The sequence below is a fragment of the Neodiprion lecontei genome, chromosome 2, assembly GCF_021901455.1.
Source record: "Neodiprion lecontei isolate iyNeoLeco1 chromosome 2, iyNeoLeco1.1, whole genome shotgun sequence".
In the NCBI taxonomy this organism is placed as follows: domain Eukaryota; kingdom Metazoa; phylum Arthropoda; class Insecta; order Hymenoptera; family Diprionidae; genus Neodiprion; species Neodiprion lecontei.
Window position 1 is genome coordinate 25,281,853 of NC_060261.1, and position 18,608 is coordinate 25,300,460.

Below are 18,608 nucleotides of genomic sequence, written 5' to 3' on the forward strand. Positions count from 1 at the left end.
GACGAGGTGAAACTCTTGTTCAAATACCGACGCCGTTACCGACGCAGCTTTCGGAAAGGTGGTGCGTGTGGTTTTAACCGGAAGTCAGTAAGTCGTCGGTTGATACGTTTCTCCACATCATTCGCGAGTCGCGAGTCGTGCTGTGTGTGTGTGGTTTTATGAAATATACAACACGATGGTCATCCAACAAGAGGTGGTTTCGAGGGCCGAAGAGGTTGCTGATCAGGTGAAATAACGTATTTATTATACAAATTTCGATACGAATGGACCGCGATGAAAATCCGTGCCGTAATGTTCGAATTCCGTTAAACCAAAGCCGAATCAGAAAGTAAGGGTTCTTCTGTCAACGTCATCGGTTCTTCTCAGTCGTCTGTTGCTCGCTATAATTTGCCCCACATATTTTGAACGATATTTTTTAAACCACCTACTATTGCCAATCACCTTTCATTTCACCTCACAGATTGTAGTTTATCCTTGTCATCGGTTGTTTGCAATTTTCGAAAAAGTTGCACAAGTTCACACAATCATTCAACGTAATTCTCTGCATTGGTCATGACTGAACTTTGTCCTTTGGATGGCAATATAACGTAAAATATTAATTTCTAAACAATATTTATCCTTGCTCTGCCCTCAAAGATATCTTCTGGATCAATTTATCTAGTAACAACATTCTCTTAAGTCATTTGTGTCTTCGCTGAAACAATCACAGGCTAGTTTCCACCGCGTATTTTATCGTCATTTCAGTTGAGGTTCAACAGAATGTTGACACTTGTGTGCCCAAACCTAGGTTCAATAATTTTCAGTCGTATCCAAAAGCCTGATATTTAAGTTTAATTATAGGAATGCGCCACATTCCAGATTCAAGTATCTGGAATGAATGATTTTGTAACCAAGGTGAAAGTTTGCCAAATGTTGTGCCACTTTAAGCTGATAGAATTTGAAAATAGTCGGTCAGTCAAGTTTCACCAAGTTTCTCATTTCTGGGAACATTCATCATTGAGTTTAAATCCATGCGTTATTTACAATGTTCTATCACAACCAAATTAGGCACTTGCGCTTAGCGCCTTACCATTTTGACCCGGAGTCTGACGTATTGTAACAATGTGTTAGGGTAACAAAATATAAATGATTGAGTTGCACTATTCACGAATTATTTGTAATTCAAAGATCTCGCCGTAAATTGGGCTTGATTTACGTTTCGTTAATTTAGTTGCCTATTACTGCTCTTTTCTCAGTCTAACTTGCAAGATATCAAAAAATCTAAGAACTTGATTTTTGATCCCTACGGATAATGACAATATTAATTTTCCATCGCATGAAACAGCGCTAGGAGTATTTGATTTAGGATTCTTAACGAAAATAATTAATTGTAAAGATTAAGTTTGAAGCACCACAACATGAGATTTGAAATTACAATATTAGATCACAGCTGTAGTGACTTTGCCTTTGAATGAAACCAGAATTGAGACATTCTTTTCAGAGGTGTTTGAATACTAAACAGAAACCGGTTTTTAAGAAACTTGAAGTATAGAAATGTGTTCTATACTACCAAGTTGATAATTTTTCACAGCCAATATCTCAATGAAATTGAAGTGAAAAATCGTGATGCCCAAACTCTAAGGTTGTCTGAAATTCAGTAAACTGTAATACAGTAAGAAATAGTCATATTTGACCAACTGAACCAACTTTGAGCCACTCTAAAGCTGCATAACAGTGAATTTTTTCTTAATATTTCATTATTTCAATATTACTAATTTCTCTCATTTTAGTTTCTTAAGGTTAGTGGCGAACAAGAATTAGCCGACTGAAATAATACGTGCTATTCAAAATATAAATCAAACCGAATCTATTTAATTCTGTAAAATGGGAAATTCTCAAATAATTTAATTAGTAGTTACAATATTGCTTTGCTGTGAATAAGTCAGAGTTTCTCAGAACAAAATTAGCTTGGCATTCAACTCAACTATTTATTAGTTGGCAGTCAAGAATTAACCTTCAGTGCGCATTAGGGTAGTCGTTATTTAGGGTGTTGACAATTTTTTTTCTGGCGCACCCTCCATATCAACTTTAAATAATTCAAAGACAATGCTTTAATTTTTTCAGATTTTATCTCAACTTTAACCTGTGTCTATTAGATGGTGGATTTCCTCATTTAAAATTCTCGTTTTTCGGACACATTTGCAGCATATATTTTATTGTAAGAGTAATAAAGTTGAAGAAAATCCAACTGCGAGGTTTTAGTGGGCATTAGTGCTACCATCAGAGAAAAAATTCACATCATCATACCAAGTAATCTAAGCAAATTGCACTTTCTCGAAATTTACCTTTTTTCCATTCACAGGAAGTACAATTTGTCCAGATTACCTGGTATGATGATGTGAAGCCCACCAAAACCTCGCTGTTACAGATTTTTTTTTAACATTATTACTCTTACAATGAAATATATGCTAAGGATGTGTTCGAAACACGTGTATTTTAAATGGGGAAATCCATCCTCTTGTCAGCAAGGATTAGAGTTGAAGTAAAGATCTGAAAAAATTAGAGCAATGTTTTTGAATTATTTGAAGTTGATTTGGGAGGCACACAAGAAAAAAATCATGAACATTCTAAATAATGACCACCCTAGTGCGCAACATCAAACATACTTTGTTATACAAAGCAAATCGAATTTGTTTATTAATTTATGTTACATGGATAGAAAGTGTAACAAAATATCGATTAGAATTACTTTATTGTGTTCCATAAACAAGTACAATGTCTTAATTAATTGCCGCAGTAAAAAAAGACTGTCTTTAAGTTAGTAATATTAATTTGATGAAATATTGAAAATATATTACTAATTTGCATGCATATAGTGTAAAATTATGAGTATATTTTGTTGTATTATGGCTTACGGAATTTTAGTCTAGCATAATGATTTTTGTAATAATGTTACAAACTTCAACCTCAGAAATACAGAAAGATTTTTGAAAGAACAACTTAATCTTATTTTGTGCTGAATATTGTGGGCCATGTTTCATCACTGGAGAATCTGTAAACAACAGTTTTATACACTGATACAGTATCTATTTGCAAGGGCGCACGTTTGTCATGAAATCTTGACAACAACAATGCCAACAATGTCAATAACAATACCATTGCTTTTTCAGGTGATACGTAATGGAAAACACATACTGCCAACACTTGCGCGGCTTTGTCTGATTGCTACATTTTTGGAAGATGGATTACGCATGTGGTTTCAATGGAGCGAGCAAAGGGAATACATGGACATGTCTTGGGGCTGTGGAACATTTCTGGCCACGCTGTTCGTCCTGATCAACTTGATTGGCCAGCTCGGCGGCTGTGTTATGGTCATCACTAGATGGCGTGTCAGCATAGCTTGTGGAGTTTTATTCTTCATCGTTGTCCTCCAGACGTTCGCTTACAGTATTCTCTGGGACCTGCAGTTTCTCTTCAGAAATTTAGCCCTAATCGGCGCGCTGCTGTTGGTCCTGGCCGAGTCCAGAGTCGAAGGAAGATCTCTGTTTGCTGGTGTTCCTACTTTGGGTGACAACAAACCCAAGAACCTGCTACAGTTGGCTGGACGAGTGCTGCTAGCCTTTATGTTCATCACGCTAATTCGGTTTGAGGTTTCCTTTCTGCAAATACTTCAGGACATCCTCGGCAGTATTCTCATGGTCTTGGTTACCATTGGATACAAAACAAAACTGAGCGCGCTTCTGCTTGTCCTACTCTTGTCCGCTCTCAACTTTTACCACAACGCGTGGTGGACTATTCCTGACTTTAAACCGCTTAGAGATTTTCTCAAATACGACTTCTTCCAGGTGATGTATCCAGTCTTATACATTTCATCTTTTATGTCTTTACTGTCCTTCAAGTTTTTGTTGTTATACAATGTCTCGATGTTTAATTTTTTTTGCACACGTGACAATAATAATAATCTTTTGTTTTCATTCCAGACCTTGTCCGTGATCGGGGGACTTTTAATGATCGTTTCACTGGGGCCTGGCGGTGTCTCTATGGATGAACACAAAAAGAAATGGTAGATGACCTACTAATTATCATCATTTTGATCATCAAATCATCTCAAGAATCAAGAAGAAAAAATTTCCATTTCTGCAAGTTGCCCTCGGCTAGAGTTATTTTATCTGTGCAAGTGGGGGCTAGGATTAATTCCAGCACAGTGTTATGTGCAAGTAAATGATTTCTAAGCCAAATAAGACAATGTTTAAATAACACAAAACACTTCTGATGTACATCAAAATAGCGACAAGACAACTTGGAGTGACCGAAATGCCTTGAAAACAGCATTTTTACTATTGGCAGATACATGAAAGTATATTAGAATTACCTAATTTATACTATTGCTATGGTATTGTATATATGGCAGTACATTTATTATGAAGCAAAGAAAAAAATATATATTTTTTTGGTGCGTTTTTAATTTCTAGAATTTTAGCTTAATACGTTAATTGATTACATGACAAATTATAGATAAATAATAGATCGAAAATTATTAAATATTTTTCAGTTGTGAAGCATCCGAAAATATTGACCAAAATAACAATTTGAAACCTTGTAAAAACGAATCCCCCTCGAAATAAACATCATAGGTGACTGTAGATTTCTTTATATATATTCTTTGAACTTGTCATTTTTGATAAGGAACAACGGAAGAACCATTTTAAAGTCGGTGAAACTCATAAAAGATTTATTTGAATGAGTTGTTAGAATCAGATCAAAGTTTGAAGCATAAGAATACATGCTAAATCATCTGCATTTCGAAATCGTGAATCGTGTTGTTCTAGTCGTCGGAAACTTAAGTTATCAGGGTCATTGTCTAGATTTCCAAAATTGACCAGGATACTACGTTTGAAAACTAGTTTCCGTATGACATGAATTTTTGACGAAAATTCTAGTATGTATTGCTAAGTCAAGATGTAGTACGGAAACTTAATCGAGACTTTTACTCACATTTTTTTTAAATTCACACGTCTTACAACAGTGTTGGAATGTTACAATTTGAACAATAATAGAAACCATTTGAGATAAATAAATATACAGAAAACTATTTTCTAACGCATTCTGCAATTAGGATGAAGATTTATTCGATCAATAGACGAATGTACGTACATTGTAATATCTCGTACAATTCAAAACCAGGAAATAAATAAATCAAATTTTGTCTACTTATACTTTTGTTGCAAGTGTATCTTTTCGCCTCATTTTGATTTACCTCATTGTCAGTTAGGAATTCTTGGATACAGATTTATTGTGCATAGATACCATTAGAGACAAATTTATTTTACACAACTGCATTCACAGTGTTCACAACAGTGTTCTTCTATTAGGATGTCGAAGTATTTCTATATCCAATGTTCGGCCCAGCATATATACTGGTTTTTGTCATAAGTATTATTGAATCACCCAAATACTACAGTAATTTGAGGGAAAAACTGAACCACATGCCCTGCGGAACATTGAAAATCAAAATGTTTCAGTGCAGTCGTCTCTACTAGGACGTCCTAGTAGAAGAATGCTGTGTCAATAATACCCATGCAGAATAAGTGTGTCAAATAAAATCACTGTTCAATAAGTCCGTGTCGAGTAATACCTGAGGCGAACAAAGTCGCGTCGAATGGGGTTGTGTGCAACATGTTTGTGTTTCAACGCGGTCTGAGTCTAATTAAACCAAGGCAAACTGGGCTTCTCCCATTTTAGGTTACCATTGTTCTCGCATTGTATTTTTCTCTGCAAGATAAGACAGAAAATAGAACGTAACTCAAGAGTTGCAAGTTTTAACTTATATAGTGAAGTTGTTTATTATCGCATTCCTGATAAAAAATGATGTGATTCAAAAATTGATAATCAACTACGATTTTTGTGACAAGGTAATCAAAAAAATCATTGTCGAAGCAAGATATGGATATCTCGAAGAGATAATCTTTGTTGTGATACTAAATAGTATTAATTAAAGTCAAATGAAAATATTCCACTGCCTTTCGTAAGCTCGGGTGTATAGAGACACAAATTAACTACAGATGCATTTTGTTATCAATTTTCAGCATTGCCAGTAGTTTTGCATCTCATCTTCCCTAGGTATTGGATCGTCGGCGAGGTCTGTCCAACACCTAGGGCCCAGGGCCAGGGTAGCTTTCAGCTGCTTTTAGCACTGCAGGCAACATTTTTAACCTGATGCCAAATTCAAATGAATTAGAATTCTTTCTTATTCAACCATAATCAAATTTGATCGTTTCGTTGTAGCGCAGCTGTCGTTGGTTAACTTGGTCGAGTTGAGTCGAACGAGTGGAAAGTAGCCAACGAGGCCTTCCGGAATCGAAAGAGCTGAAAGTCCGACATGATTGGTCAATATTCAAAAATCAGTCAATCCGCAGCTTCTTTCAAACCTTAGGCTTGGAAGAGGTGGCTAAAATAAAAACATTAAAACGCACTTCTGGACTCCGATGCTGACTCATTTTTTACTCGTGAGGGCGGTGATAAGCGTCATCTAGACCAACCAGAGGGTAGCTTTAAACGGAAAATTTTCTTTTCACGAGTGCAAATTAAGTGAGAATCAGGCCCCTGGCTTTGCGGCGAGCAACTAGACCGAGGAATTCGGTGTGGAGGGGATTTCGAACGGCCGTTGGCCGTCGAAAGGTTTGAAATCCGAATGTGGAGTGTGTCGGGTGAGGCCTAGATGGCGCGGTCGTGGAATTCCGGGCGGTTTTGGAGACAGACAGTGAGTCGAGTCAGTGGTTACAGGCGGACATGTTGAAGGTGTTTCCGTAAATGTGGGTGAATAATAAGTGAATTTTATGCCTCTTGACGGAGTCTCTTAACGGGCTCGAGCGATATCCCAGTGTCTCTCTATGTGAAGTGTCGTGACAATAGACCTCCAGGCTTTTAAGCCGCAAAGATGAGCTGGGGCACCGAGTTATGGGTGAGTTTTTATCGGGACTCCGTATAAGAGAGCCCGATTCTACAATTCTGTGTCGCGATTTTGCTATATTGCAGTCTTCAAAACCAGTTCGTGTGCCTCGCTGGCCGGCCCCTGCCTTTTCAGCCAACTAGCCCCGGGCGATATTCTTTATTCCCCCGATGCCTTGGTCGACGAATTCTCACTCTCTTCATTCTTCTCGTTTCCTTTATTTTATCTCAAGAAATTTGAACGACACACCGAACGTCAATTATTCCCTCCGAGCAGCTGCAGCTGACGCCTCGCATTGTTCGCCTCTGTTCGTGTCGCTGTCATTGAATGACAATCTCATCCGTTAATTCACTCATTCTAGGGAACTTGCGTCAATCCCCACCACGTCATTCGACTCTGCATTTCTACATTTACCTACGCCTACTACCCACAACTTCGATGATACACGTTTTCCGAGCTTATTCACACTCACGGCGGGATTAAAGAATACACAGCGTTGAAACGGAACCCTAAGATTTTTCCGTATTATATCCAGCTATCGTTTATATCTTCCGAGAGAGGCTGTTGCGATCTCAATATTTCCATTCATGCTCACAAGTGAGTCATCGCACCTCATTTATCCCGGAAAAGATTACGGTTTGCAGTCGCTCGTTGTTCTGAGGTTGGTCGCGATTTTGCGGTTCCATATACTTCTCGTTCCTTTATTATTGTTTTCCTTATGCTCACTATTGTACATACATCCATACATGCGATAACTTGCGGTATTTGAAACTCGTAAAAGTGAATCATCGTATATTATAATATGACCGGGGAATGTCGCAATTTTATTAACAATTAACTTTTGTTGATGTGTGTGTATTCAGTCGTGCAATTGACAGCACACTCGTTAAGCTTTGCCCACAAACGTTCCTTTCATTTCATATTTTCTAAAGACACACACACACAAGTGTCCAGCAACGTCCTTGCAGTTGTATTATCACGCCTCGGAATCTATGTTAGTATATAAATAAATAAATATATGTACTTACACACACACACACATACAAAATTCTTGACCTCATCGCGCATCTACTGATGATATACATATTTACGTATGTACAACTTTCTTCCTTCTCACTCCTCTCTGCTCTTACTTCCGGAACGTGACATCCTCTTTGGGTTATGTTACATATCATCGAAGCACCTTGATCCCCCCTCCCCCTCTTATCTTTTTTCTCTGAATTTCGATCATTTTATCGGAAACTTTCTCCACGTGCGCCCGCCGCGTCGCCACTTGACAATAAATTCATTGCCCGCGACGTGAATGGAGCAGCGAATATTCAATCACCATTTACGGTATTCGTGCGTGCGACTGAAATCGCATTAAGATTTCTCGTCTATTTATATCTTTAAATATACTATCGTCTTTCTGCCATCCCCGTGTGCAGTTGTCACACTACGTCACCTCTTTAATCCTTGAAACTCGAGAGAACAGAGGCCGGAAACTCCTTACTGTGCACGCATTTGTTTCATTTGAAATGTGTATGAAACCGAGTTCCGAGAAGCTCGCAAACCGTTTTATCAATACATTAGTCGGCCTATCGTCCTAAAACGATTGTCATTAGTCGAAATTGTGGTTGTTACCGAAGCACGATGGGCTCTGAAATTGCTCGGAGCTGTTTTAAACAACGGGGCTGAAGTTAGTAATGTTAATCTATCGAAACGTTGAATCAAAAATTAATCAAAATCTGAGATTATTGATGCTGTATTAACAGTTTACTAAATTTCAAGTAATCCTAAGGTTGCAAAATAACAAATTTTACCCAAGATGCATCATTACATTAACGCGACAAACTTCAGCCTGGTTTTAAACACGGGTTCATCAACGCCATTACGGAAGAATTTTTAAACGGAAATATAGCCACTTCGCAATTTTCCGTGAATTCGTCGGAATTGCATCAAGCCGTGATTTATGGCTTGAAACAGCGAAATATCATCAGTTTTAATCGCAATCCCTATAAATTATTTAGAACGGGCCAATGTAATAGAATTTCCTTTTATCGATCAGCGATTCAGACTTTGTAGAATGGCCCTCGGCTGCGTATATTAATAAAAATATGCAAACACGTGCTATGTCAGTTCACCGACAGAGCAAGGACATTTTTAATATGTTTTGATGGGTTTCTATGGCAAGCGCCATTTCACTGATTGTGAACTGTTGAACACTGGAAGGAAAAACTTGGTTTCCATGTTCGATACGATGCTGAAGTTAGTAGCGTTATTGTAACGATTAACGTGTTGGAAAAATCGTTATTTCACAATGGCAACAACGTCTGAATTTCAGTAATTCATAATAACATAAAACCTATTAACATTTTGAAAACTTGGCTAATTCAGTCACTATAAACTTGGAAAATAGTCATTTCTCCCCCCAATGTTCCGTTATCTCAACGTTATTAACTTCAGCCATTTATATTCAACGACTTATTATGAAGGTGAAACTAGCAGCCCGAATTAGCAGCAAACCGTGTTAAACTTTTTGGAAATAGAAAAACGAAGCTCACTTTTATCCACATAATTGTATAAAAGTATTGGGGGTTCAAGGTGTTTCACAAAATTTTGATTTTCGGGTTTCTCTACTTTATTCGAATGAACGTTAGAACGTTTGGCTGTTATCCTCGTCGACCTATTACGAACTATGATCGTTGTACCGAAAGTTCGACCAATCTTGTGGGTAAAACAAATTCATTTCCATCGGTCGTGTAGCCTTCTCGCACGGAGAAACATGAATAAAAGTTGTTGTAGGTTTTTGGAACACGCGCTGACGGCCTCACGAGTAATAACTTAGTTCGAAATTTCTCTCTCAACTTTTACACACTTGTGTATAATGCATATATGTATGCATACTCTTGACCTTGCTTAAAATAAACGAATGATAATTTTTGTACCAGATTTTCGTAAAGTACATTTTCACATTCCATGTCTGATACGAAGAATTAGCCAGCCATCTTGACATTAATTAACATTTTCCTGAAACCTGTAATATTTTCACCGAATACCTGCGAATATAAGTGAGAAATTTATTCATAGTTTGGAAAGTCAATCCGATGAAAGTCGTTCTAAAATTGTACAATAACGATTTTTTCCACGATGTTTCGTTACGTTACGATAACGTTACTAACTCCAGCCTTCTAGAATTCTAAGGCTTTGGGTCAGACTTAAAATTAGGATTGATATAGGTGCCTCGGGATTTGGTTACATTTTGTCAAATTTATCTCGAGATATTTATCTCAGTCCATAACGACCGAACTTATTCTACTTGTGAAATTTCTCGGCTGCTTTCATTTTTTCCACGTCCATATACCTATGTGTATGCATGCATGTACGTATGTATAATCTGACACAAAGCGACCAATCACACGGCGAACGCAGCGTTGTTATTATATCTGTCATTCCTTCTTTCTCTTGCTTTTACCATTCTTGGTTGCAGGCTATAAGTTTCGACGAACGAACGCTTCAGCAATTTTACGCTCGGTCAATAATAGTATCTACGATTAAGATTTACACACACCGCACAATTATCTTATCAGTTTAAGCCGGCTTATCAACGGTAACTTATACGAACATTCTCTTGCTTCCTCGCTCTTCTTCTCGAACTCAATACGCGGTCGTTATTCACGCATCCTCTTATTATTCTTCTTTTTCAACTTATGTACGAGGCTGAAATTAGTAACGTTAGCGTATCGAAACATTAGGGGGAAAAATAATTATTTTATCATATTGAAGTTAGTAATCGTACCGATTCGTGCTGAGGTGAAACCGTTATTTCTCGATTTTGGAATTGTATAAAATTCATTAAACCGTAATAGAACAAAACACACTCACACTTTGAAATCCTATTTCCTTAAAAAATATTGCAAAATTAAGAAAATAGTGAATTTTTCCCCAACGTTTCGTTACGATAACGTTACTAACTTCAATCTCGTACTATTTTGCATTTTTGTAGTAACTTTGAAGTGGTTAAATTTTGAAAAAATGAATAACTTCGCTTATTATAATTTACCGCGTTTTACAGATATCTAAAATTACGGAACAAGTGGTTTTCCGCAACATGAATCATTATGACAACGTTACTAACTTCCGCCGCATATTTATTTTTGTTGTTCTATATTCTAATTCCTCTGCCAACCGCTGACCGACGGACAAAAGGGCAATGAACGAATATTCCAAGTATTTCTCCGTGATTATTTTCCTGTTGTTTCCATTTTTCTTTGTTTTCTTCACTTGTTCTTTATTTCCTTCGTTCCTTCCTTGCTTCCTTTTCAACCCTCCACATCTTGCATTGTCGCAGTTACCCTCCGATCATCTACAATGGTGGAAATATTTATCTGCCAATAATTTTCTTAAATTTCTTGCAAAACAAAAACACTGTACTGAATAAAAAACTGCAGTGCAAAACTCTGTGAAATCAATCGAGTCTTTCGTACAAACTCCCTCTAATTATTATTATATAAAAAATTCTCTACATTCAAACACTTTTCACGAGGTATTTAAATATTTATAGAGATACTGGAGAAAATATTTGAAAGATTTAACCAGTTTCACCATAATTTGAAGACAAAAAATATATGTCCAAATTTCGTAAACTTTTCAAATCAATTTGACAAGGTTGAAGTCAGTAACGTTATCGTAACGAAACACTGGAGAAAATATAATTACTATTTTCTTAATTTTAGAGTGATTTTGAAGGAACTACGATTTCGAAGTGTTATCTCACTGAATAGACATTTTTCGGCCCATATTATAATGAGCATTCATGTTTATTCTGATCAAAAATGCAATCCAATAACAATAATTAAAATTTTTTTTATTTTTCTCATTCATCTTTTAAAGTTACGAAATCTTCATCTTATAACAGATGTCAACAATTTGTAATATTTCATAAGATTTTTCTGAATTTTTTCAAATCTTAGAATGTGGATTTTTTTTCAGGTTTTTAAATTTCACATTAGATACGCTGGGTCAAAAAATTCTGGAAAAAAATTGCGATTGCGTTCTTTTTTGTGTACTTTCATCGAAAAAATTAGAAAGTTAATCTGAGACATCGAATTATAATCCTAATCGAGATGTCATGGAATGTACCATTTGTATGTTTTGAGAAATAATCCGTGCTTTATGCTAGAATGATTGATCAAGCTCGAAAAAAAAGTTATCGATCAGTACATTTTCACCGGGTATTTGGCATGTGCGAAATGCAGACTACAAACGCGACGACGACGACGACGACTTGAAACAAGTGACGCGGTTCGCTCTCATTTAAACAACCTCTGCAGTGAAAGAATAACAGACGAAAAAAACATACGCAACTTCATCTCAGGTCTGCCAAGTGGTGGCGAAAAGAAAAAAAAAAAAAAAGTGACGCAGGGAGGACGGGGGATATATTTAACAATCTATGTTATGCACGCACCTTTTTGCTCCATACGTGTGTCTATTTGTCTGTGTATATATATATAAGACTGGTTACTACCGCAACGCAATTAGCGTCGAATTTAGTTCCTCGTGATGTAATTTACCATGCCGTTGTTATGTAATAACGAACATCTGTGCGACGAATTCATAATGTGCAAAATATGTATATGTATATTTGTATATCAGGATGAGTAGTAGGTATGAGAAATTCACAAGCTTTGAAATGATAAAAAATAATAATGATATTGTTCGACGATCCATCATTCTGAAGAACATCGTTGGGGAAGATTATAACGAGGTCAATATTAAAACTTCTGTGCAGATAAGCTTAATGCATATGTGTACCACACCTATACGTCACATATGCCTATAACAATATCATGGAGCGTATGATAATGATATACGTAGGTATAATATTAATGGGGCATTCCAAGAGTCATCGATCAAGATCGCTAATTCAATTATTTACTTTAAATTTTTTTTTTTTTTTTTATAAGGAAACTGGTTGACACATGCCAATTTTTGAAAAAAACGTATCCAGTTACCCGAATCTATTATATGACTTGACTATATAAAAATTGAAAGAACTCAAAAAAATCTAGTAAAATATATAAAAATTTTTGAGACCTTGCTGAAAGTGGAGTTTTTACTATAGCAAAAAGAAGGTTATTTTGGAAAATAATGAAAATGAAACATTATAATTTGAGGAAATTTTTGGTAACAAAATGAAGAAAAAAATTTCACATAAAAGTGGGTCGAAAAAAAGCTTATTTACGGAATTACTAAATGATGATTTTCATATTTTGACATGAAATATTTATCAATTAAGAACATTTATACTTGGAATTTAAAATGACGTATTTATTATAATTCTAACATTTGCAGTCGTGTCAGAGTTTAGAAATCGTGGTATATTTTTTTTTTTTTTTGTCACTATAGAAAAAGAAATCAATGCAATGATGTATGTAAAGTAAAATGCGTAAATGCCTTAACCTTCCGGCTAACTTGTTTTCGGCCCGAAACAAAATGCGACCGCGATTCTATACAAATTATTTGACAATGCATCCCATTTTCTCACGACAGATGCATCGCCTGTCATTGTCACATAATTCGCATAGAATTGAACTTTCATTTTCTTTCGGACCGAAAACAAGTTAGCTGGAAAGTTGAGGCATTTACGCATTTTACTGTATTTGCTCGAAGTTCTTAACCTTCATTCGAACGAAACTATAAACGGACTGGTCAGTACCACATGTCATAGTTCCGCATAATCTATTCTATATATATACCACAGTTGTATCGAAAATTGTATTCAATTTGTAAAAAGAGAAATCGTGGAAACTCGTACGACAGCTTGCCCAAAGTTCTCTGCAGTGCCTTTACAGGAAATAAAATTGGCCTAAAACAGGATCAGCAGATTATATCTGCACTATAATTCGACTCTGTTGTTTAGCCGTGCCCAAGCAATTTTGGATCTTAAAGATCACTACATTTTTTCACATCAAGATTCGAACCATTGCGTATAACGAGTATATACCTACCTACTTAAGAAATGTATTCGAATCGAGGTAAGGGAACGCGGTTCGAAATTTAAGCAGTCCTACCTCGGTGACGACCACGCCTTACGCTTATCGTTCCGATACTTCGTCGAACTTTAGAGATACGAACGATGCGGCTTAAATTTTGTTTATATACGTACTCGTTTTGGCCGTTACAGACTAAGTGACGTCATGTTGGAATGGAATTCCCACTTAAAAATATTCGATTTGCTTGATTTTTCTGGTGCTCGACGTCTCCAGTTTGAATCTGCGAATTTCAAATTACCTAGAACACCTAGTGACCGGTAAATTCGAAAGTTATCTGGTAGAACGAAAAATTCCCTAGAACAGAGACTAATGGTGGCGAGCTTCTACTGATTTCGCAACATGGATTATCAGGAAGCATTTTTATTAGTCGTGTCGGCGGAATGAAGAAATGACCTTACGAAAGCTTGCTGGTAGAACCAAAAATTCCCTAGAACAGAGACCAATGGCGGCGAGTTTCTACTGATTTCACAACACAAATTGTCGGGATGTTTTTTTATTAGTCATGTCACCGACGCGAAGAAATGAACTTACATTTATCTCCTCTGATTTGAAAACTAGGGTGACTAAAATTTTCTAATCTCCCTTTGTCGGATTACACAGACGGCGAGGTTTCGTCTCCTGCGAGTTAGAGTCTTTAATATGCTTCGTCGAAACTCGTTCATCCTCGTTCATCCTCGTTTTAAAGCTAGCTTGAACAGCTGACACCGACGATTACGGCGCGGGTAAAACGCGTGTAAGTAAATTCCTCCGTCTGGTTGTCGAGCGTTGGCCCAGGTCGTGATCGGCATCAGAGTCATTGTCTCGCACGGTGTGTGTACCGTACGTATGGAAGTATGTGGCTGCTCACGTATTATACGTATAGATACCGAGAGGTTCTCCCGAAAGGACCTGCTTGACAATTGCAATTCGCAGCTTTTTTCTCTAAAAAAAAGTTTCTTGCGCGGGACTGGACTTACATAAATTCGGTACCAACGGTGCCAAAATACCCTAGATCGGTGGTGATTAATCGTTGTGACGTTGAATCTGCGTGGGGATTCGTGTACCTGAGAATACACTTATTTTTTAAAATATCGAACAATTCGAACATCAGTGCGAGGTACAAAAACTAAATCATGGAATTTAAGTGTTAGGCTATGCGCACAATTATTTCCACAACACGGCACGATACGCGGATCCGCCATTTTCACTACAAACTTTATATTCATCTGCGAATAATATTTGAAACAATCTATTTTCGATTCACTCCACGAATAACCGCGAATGTTGCACAATACATAACTGTCAAACTGCTATGACCGTTGTGTGACGTGTACTCTACACGATGGAGTTACGGAGCAGGGAACCGTTTGCCAGAAAAATAATACCGTAACAATATGAGAATTTCTTTGGACAGTTGGTACAAAATTACTTGAAGGTTTTGACCTCGAAGTAGGGAGCGTGTCGTTGGAGTTCTAGGTAGACCATCTATAATCACGCCACGATGCGAATATAGCCAACTTCGTAAATATGTTACTAGCATGGTAGGCAGCGTGACCGATGCCCCGGCCATTCTCAATAGGCGAGAGGTTATGGTTGAACGTCGCTCGTCAACCGATAAACTCTAGAGAGTTTGTTCTTTTCGGCGAAGGTTTCCAATCAAGCAAATTGAACCGCGCGTGTTACGAGCAGGTTCTTTCAAGAGAACCGCTCGGTATACGTAAGCCAAGTAGGAGCCGTTTTTAACACTTCGCAGGTCAAGACCACGCGGATACAGCGGAGCGAAGATAGTCGCGAATGAATTGAATTCGAGTGGAAAAAGGTATCGCCGGTGATACATGTATGGTTCATGACGTAGAAATTTTATCGGCGAAATATTTTCAGCTGTGTGTAAGTTATTGGTGTAAAACAATGTATCCTGAGTAGTGACTTTTACGTGAACAATCAAGGCGATGGTTAATCTTGGAGTTTCTGCAGTCTATTCCACTTATAAATAAGCTGATATTACCCTCGATCAAGCTCAATTTGAGGATGTGTCAGGTGTACACCTGTGCGGAGATGATTTCTGACAGATGGCCTTGAATCGGTCAGAATCCACCTCTGTAGGTAAACAATCTAGTCAAAAACAATATTGGATTGAAATAATTGCGGAATTTATTATGGAGTGAACAAGTGCACCTGAGATCAATCTACTTGAATTAAGGGCAAACGATGTTCCCTCGAAATAGGGAAACAAAATAAATCGAAGGATTTGCATGAAATAGTTTGCACTATTCAACCTATTAATAATTATTGAGGAGAAAATTGTACCTCATATCTGATTTGAATAAATAATAGCTCACTTTGCTTTCTAAATCCAGAATTACATGCATATTATGCTAATACGGGGAGTAATTTACTTTACAAAAGCAAAGTAAAGAAAAAAAAACTCGCTTTATGTAGTCGAATTAGGACTGTTTTTTGGTAAATTTCAACACCATCAATTTTTCGACGTGTATTTTTTTTTATGAATATCTTGTAAACCTGCAGTAGTTGAAGTAGTATGAATGTAGTCGTAGAAGTAGTACGTTGTGTTTTTATATTTTGTTAAATATTTCAACGTCGTCAAATTTCGAACAACTCATCCAAATTGCTCCTTTTCGTTTTTAACTTTGCCTTTATAGATAATTAGTGAATCACTCAATACGGAATCCGCTTTACTCGCTTCAAATGTTTCCACAAAGAGCAACGGCGGTGAATCACCAAACGGTCGATTTGTCACTCTGTTTAACAAACTGCCGACGAATGCTTTAGTAAGTTGTACTAATGTAATCTAGACACCTACGTGTTTCGTATATATATATATATATATATATATATATACATATACATGGCTATATACATGTATACTTAATCTCTTGGGAAGGATGCAAGGAAGATAAGAAGTTGAGGCGCAGTTCTATCGAGCTGCAGGGAGTTCGATATAATTGTAATAAATAACACATCTCGAGACCTCGAAAGTTTTGAAATATGCTAATACTTTTATACCACTTGATAATTATACATGGGTAACGGGTCATTTCACGGAAATGTCCCATAGTCAGTTTAACATTAAGTATGAAATACCTATCAACAAAATGTATCCGGTGTTAAATTATTGCCTGTATTTATAACGTTTCCATGAAGTAACCCAGTAGGATCCGTAACATGCGGGCGATCTACGAACCTTCGGCCATCTTTTTGTGGTGAAATTTTCGAATTTGCTGAAATTTTTTCACGTCTTAGCACCGGACGTCGAATTTTTTATTTCCTGTCATCGAAAAAATTTATGGCTTATGTTTTTTTGTTGTGAAAATGTTACATGTTTCCAAATATAATATCTATTTTGAGATGGATCATCAGAAAGTGCCGAAAAAATACGTTTATTTACTTTTTCAGTCAGATATGTATTTGTGAAGACCCAAAAAATAAATTGTTTTTATTTCTTTGTTTCAAAAAGTGGAGTTCCGGAGTATATTCTAAAATTTTCAGAGTGAGATCGAAACGGGATAACGATTGAATTGGTATATTTTTATAGAGATCTCAAATTTTCGGAGTATGAAAACAAAAATTATTTAATAATTTGTTTGCTTCTATTATGTGAAAGAATACATATGTTAAAGTATATCCTGAAGTGTTCAGAGTCGATAGAAAATGAGTCCATCCATCATTAATGATGAATTGATATTTCAGTGATCTGGAATTTGACGGCATATCCAAATTTCGTCAATATCAAAATTTTGACTCCCAAAAAAAGCTGGCTAAAATTTGGCGAATCAGCCTATATACATAATATACATAAAATACAATCATTCAAACAAACTATGATAAATATGCTTGTTGAAATAAAATTCTACAATGTGTGGTCTAAATTTTGCACAAAAGATTATGTTAATTATCTTTTTATAATAATAACAATAATAATAGTATCCACACACGCGTGAAGATGTAAAATAGATTTTTCTCTCTATAAATAAATAAACATCGTGTATTAAAAATATTTTTAAAATTATCTGTGGCCGTTAGAATTGATGATTCCCGAGAACTGCTGCGTGGAATTCATCACATACTTCTGCGCAGTTGGAAGAAGGAAAAAGTTTGTGTCATGATGTATTAATATAAACGTACGGAGGCGCCGAAATATCTCGGCAATTTTTTTTCATTCTCATTTATATTATACATCCGAAGTATGACGATATACGCATGTATACGATATTTGACATGTGCGCCTTCAGAAGAAGCAAAGATTTGAAACCTCTTTTTGCTTGAACGCGTGGGCCGGACCTATCGGTTTTTTTTGTTTTTTAATTCTAAGTAAAGGTACGCTCCTACCACTAAAAAAAAAAAGTAAACGAAGTTGAAGTTCGTAACATAACGAGATGTTGAGAGAAAAATTATCAGTTTTAAACTTGACAATGACCTTGAAGATATCTAGTTATTACGATTCCGATGTACTAAACATTGTTTCAAAAGCACGACGTAGTGTGTCGAACCATGAGCTCGTAAAATTAAAAAACGGGTTTTAAGATCGTCTACTATTTCAAAAACAAAACTTTTCAACGTGTTCCAGATTGTTCTAGTCGTCCAGTTCAGTGTTCCATAGGCACCATGTAGTGAGTCGAATCATGCAGTCGTAAAATCCAAAAACCCAT

At 36.5% G+C, this 18,608-nt stretch overlaps 2 protein-coding genes and 1 long non-coding RNA gene across 7 annotated transcripts in view; 2 read left to right on the forward strand and 1 right to left on the reverse strand.

Annotated features, from left to right (window-relative positions):
• Nucleotides 1–70: 70 nt before the first annotated feature.
• Nucleotides 71–5,193, forward strand: LOC107218785 (surfeit locus protein 4 homolog). The gene is made up of 3 exons (XM_015656794.2): nt 71–226; nt 3,150–3,824; nt 3,960–5,193. The coding sequence occupies exons 1-3, from the start codon at nt 176–178 to the stop codon at nt 4,044–4,046; spliced, it is 813 nt and encodes a 270-aa protein (XP_015512280.1). The 5' UTR covers nt 71–175; the 3' UTR covers nt 4,047–5,193.
• Nucleotides 4,670–6,632, reverse strand: LOC124292909. The gene is made up of 2 exons (XR_006902865.1): nt 6,453–6,632; nt 4,670–6,345 (listed from the first exon to the last, which is right to left on the reverse strand). It is a non-coding gene; the product is annotated as an uncharacterized LOC124292909 (long non-coding RNA).
• A 99-nt stretch (nt 6,633–6,731) lies between these two features.
• Nucleotides 6,732–18,608, forward strand: part of LOC107218783 (formin-binding protein 1-like) — a 45,114-nt gene continuing 33,237 nt past the window's right edge. For 2 of the 5 annotated variants that reach the window (XM_015656789.2, XM_046731543.1), the window contains exon 1: nt 6,732–6,940. In XM_015656789.2, the coding sequence (XP_015512275.1) occupies nt 6,917–6,940 (24 nt within the window). In that variant the 5' untranslated portion in view covers nt 6,732–6,916. The remainder of the gene's footprint in view (nt 6,941–18,608) is intronic. The other 3 variants (XM_015656790.2, XM_015656792.2, XM_015656791.2) reach the window with 2 other exon arrangements.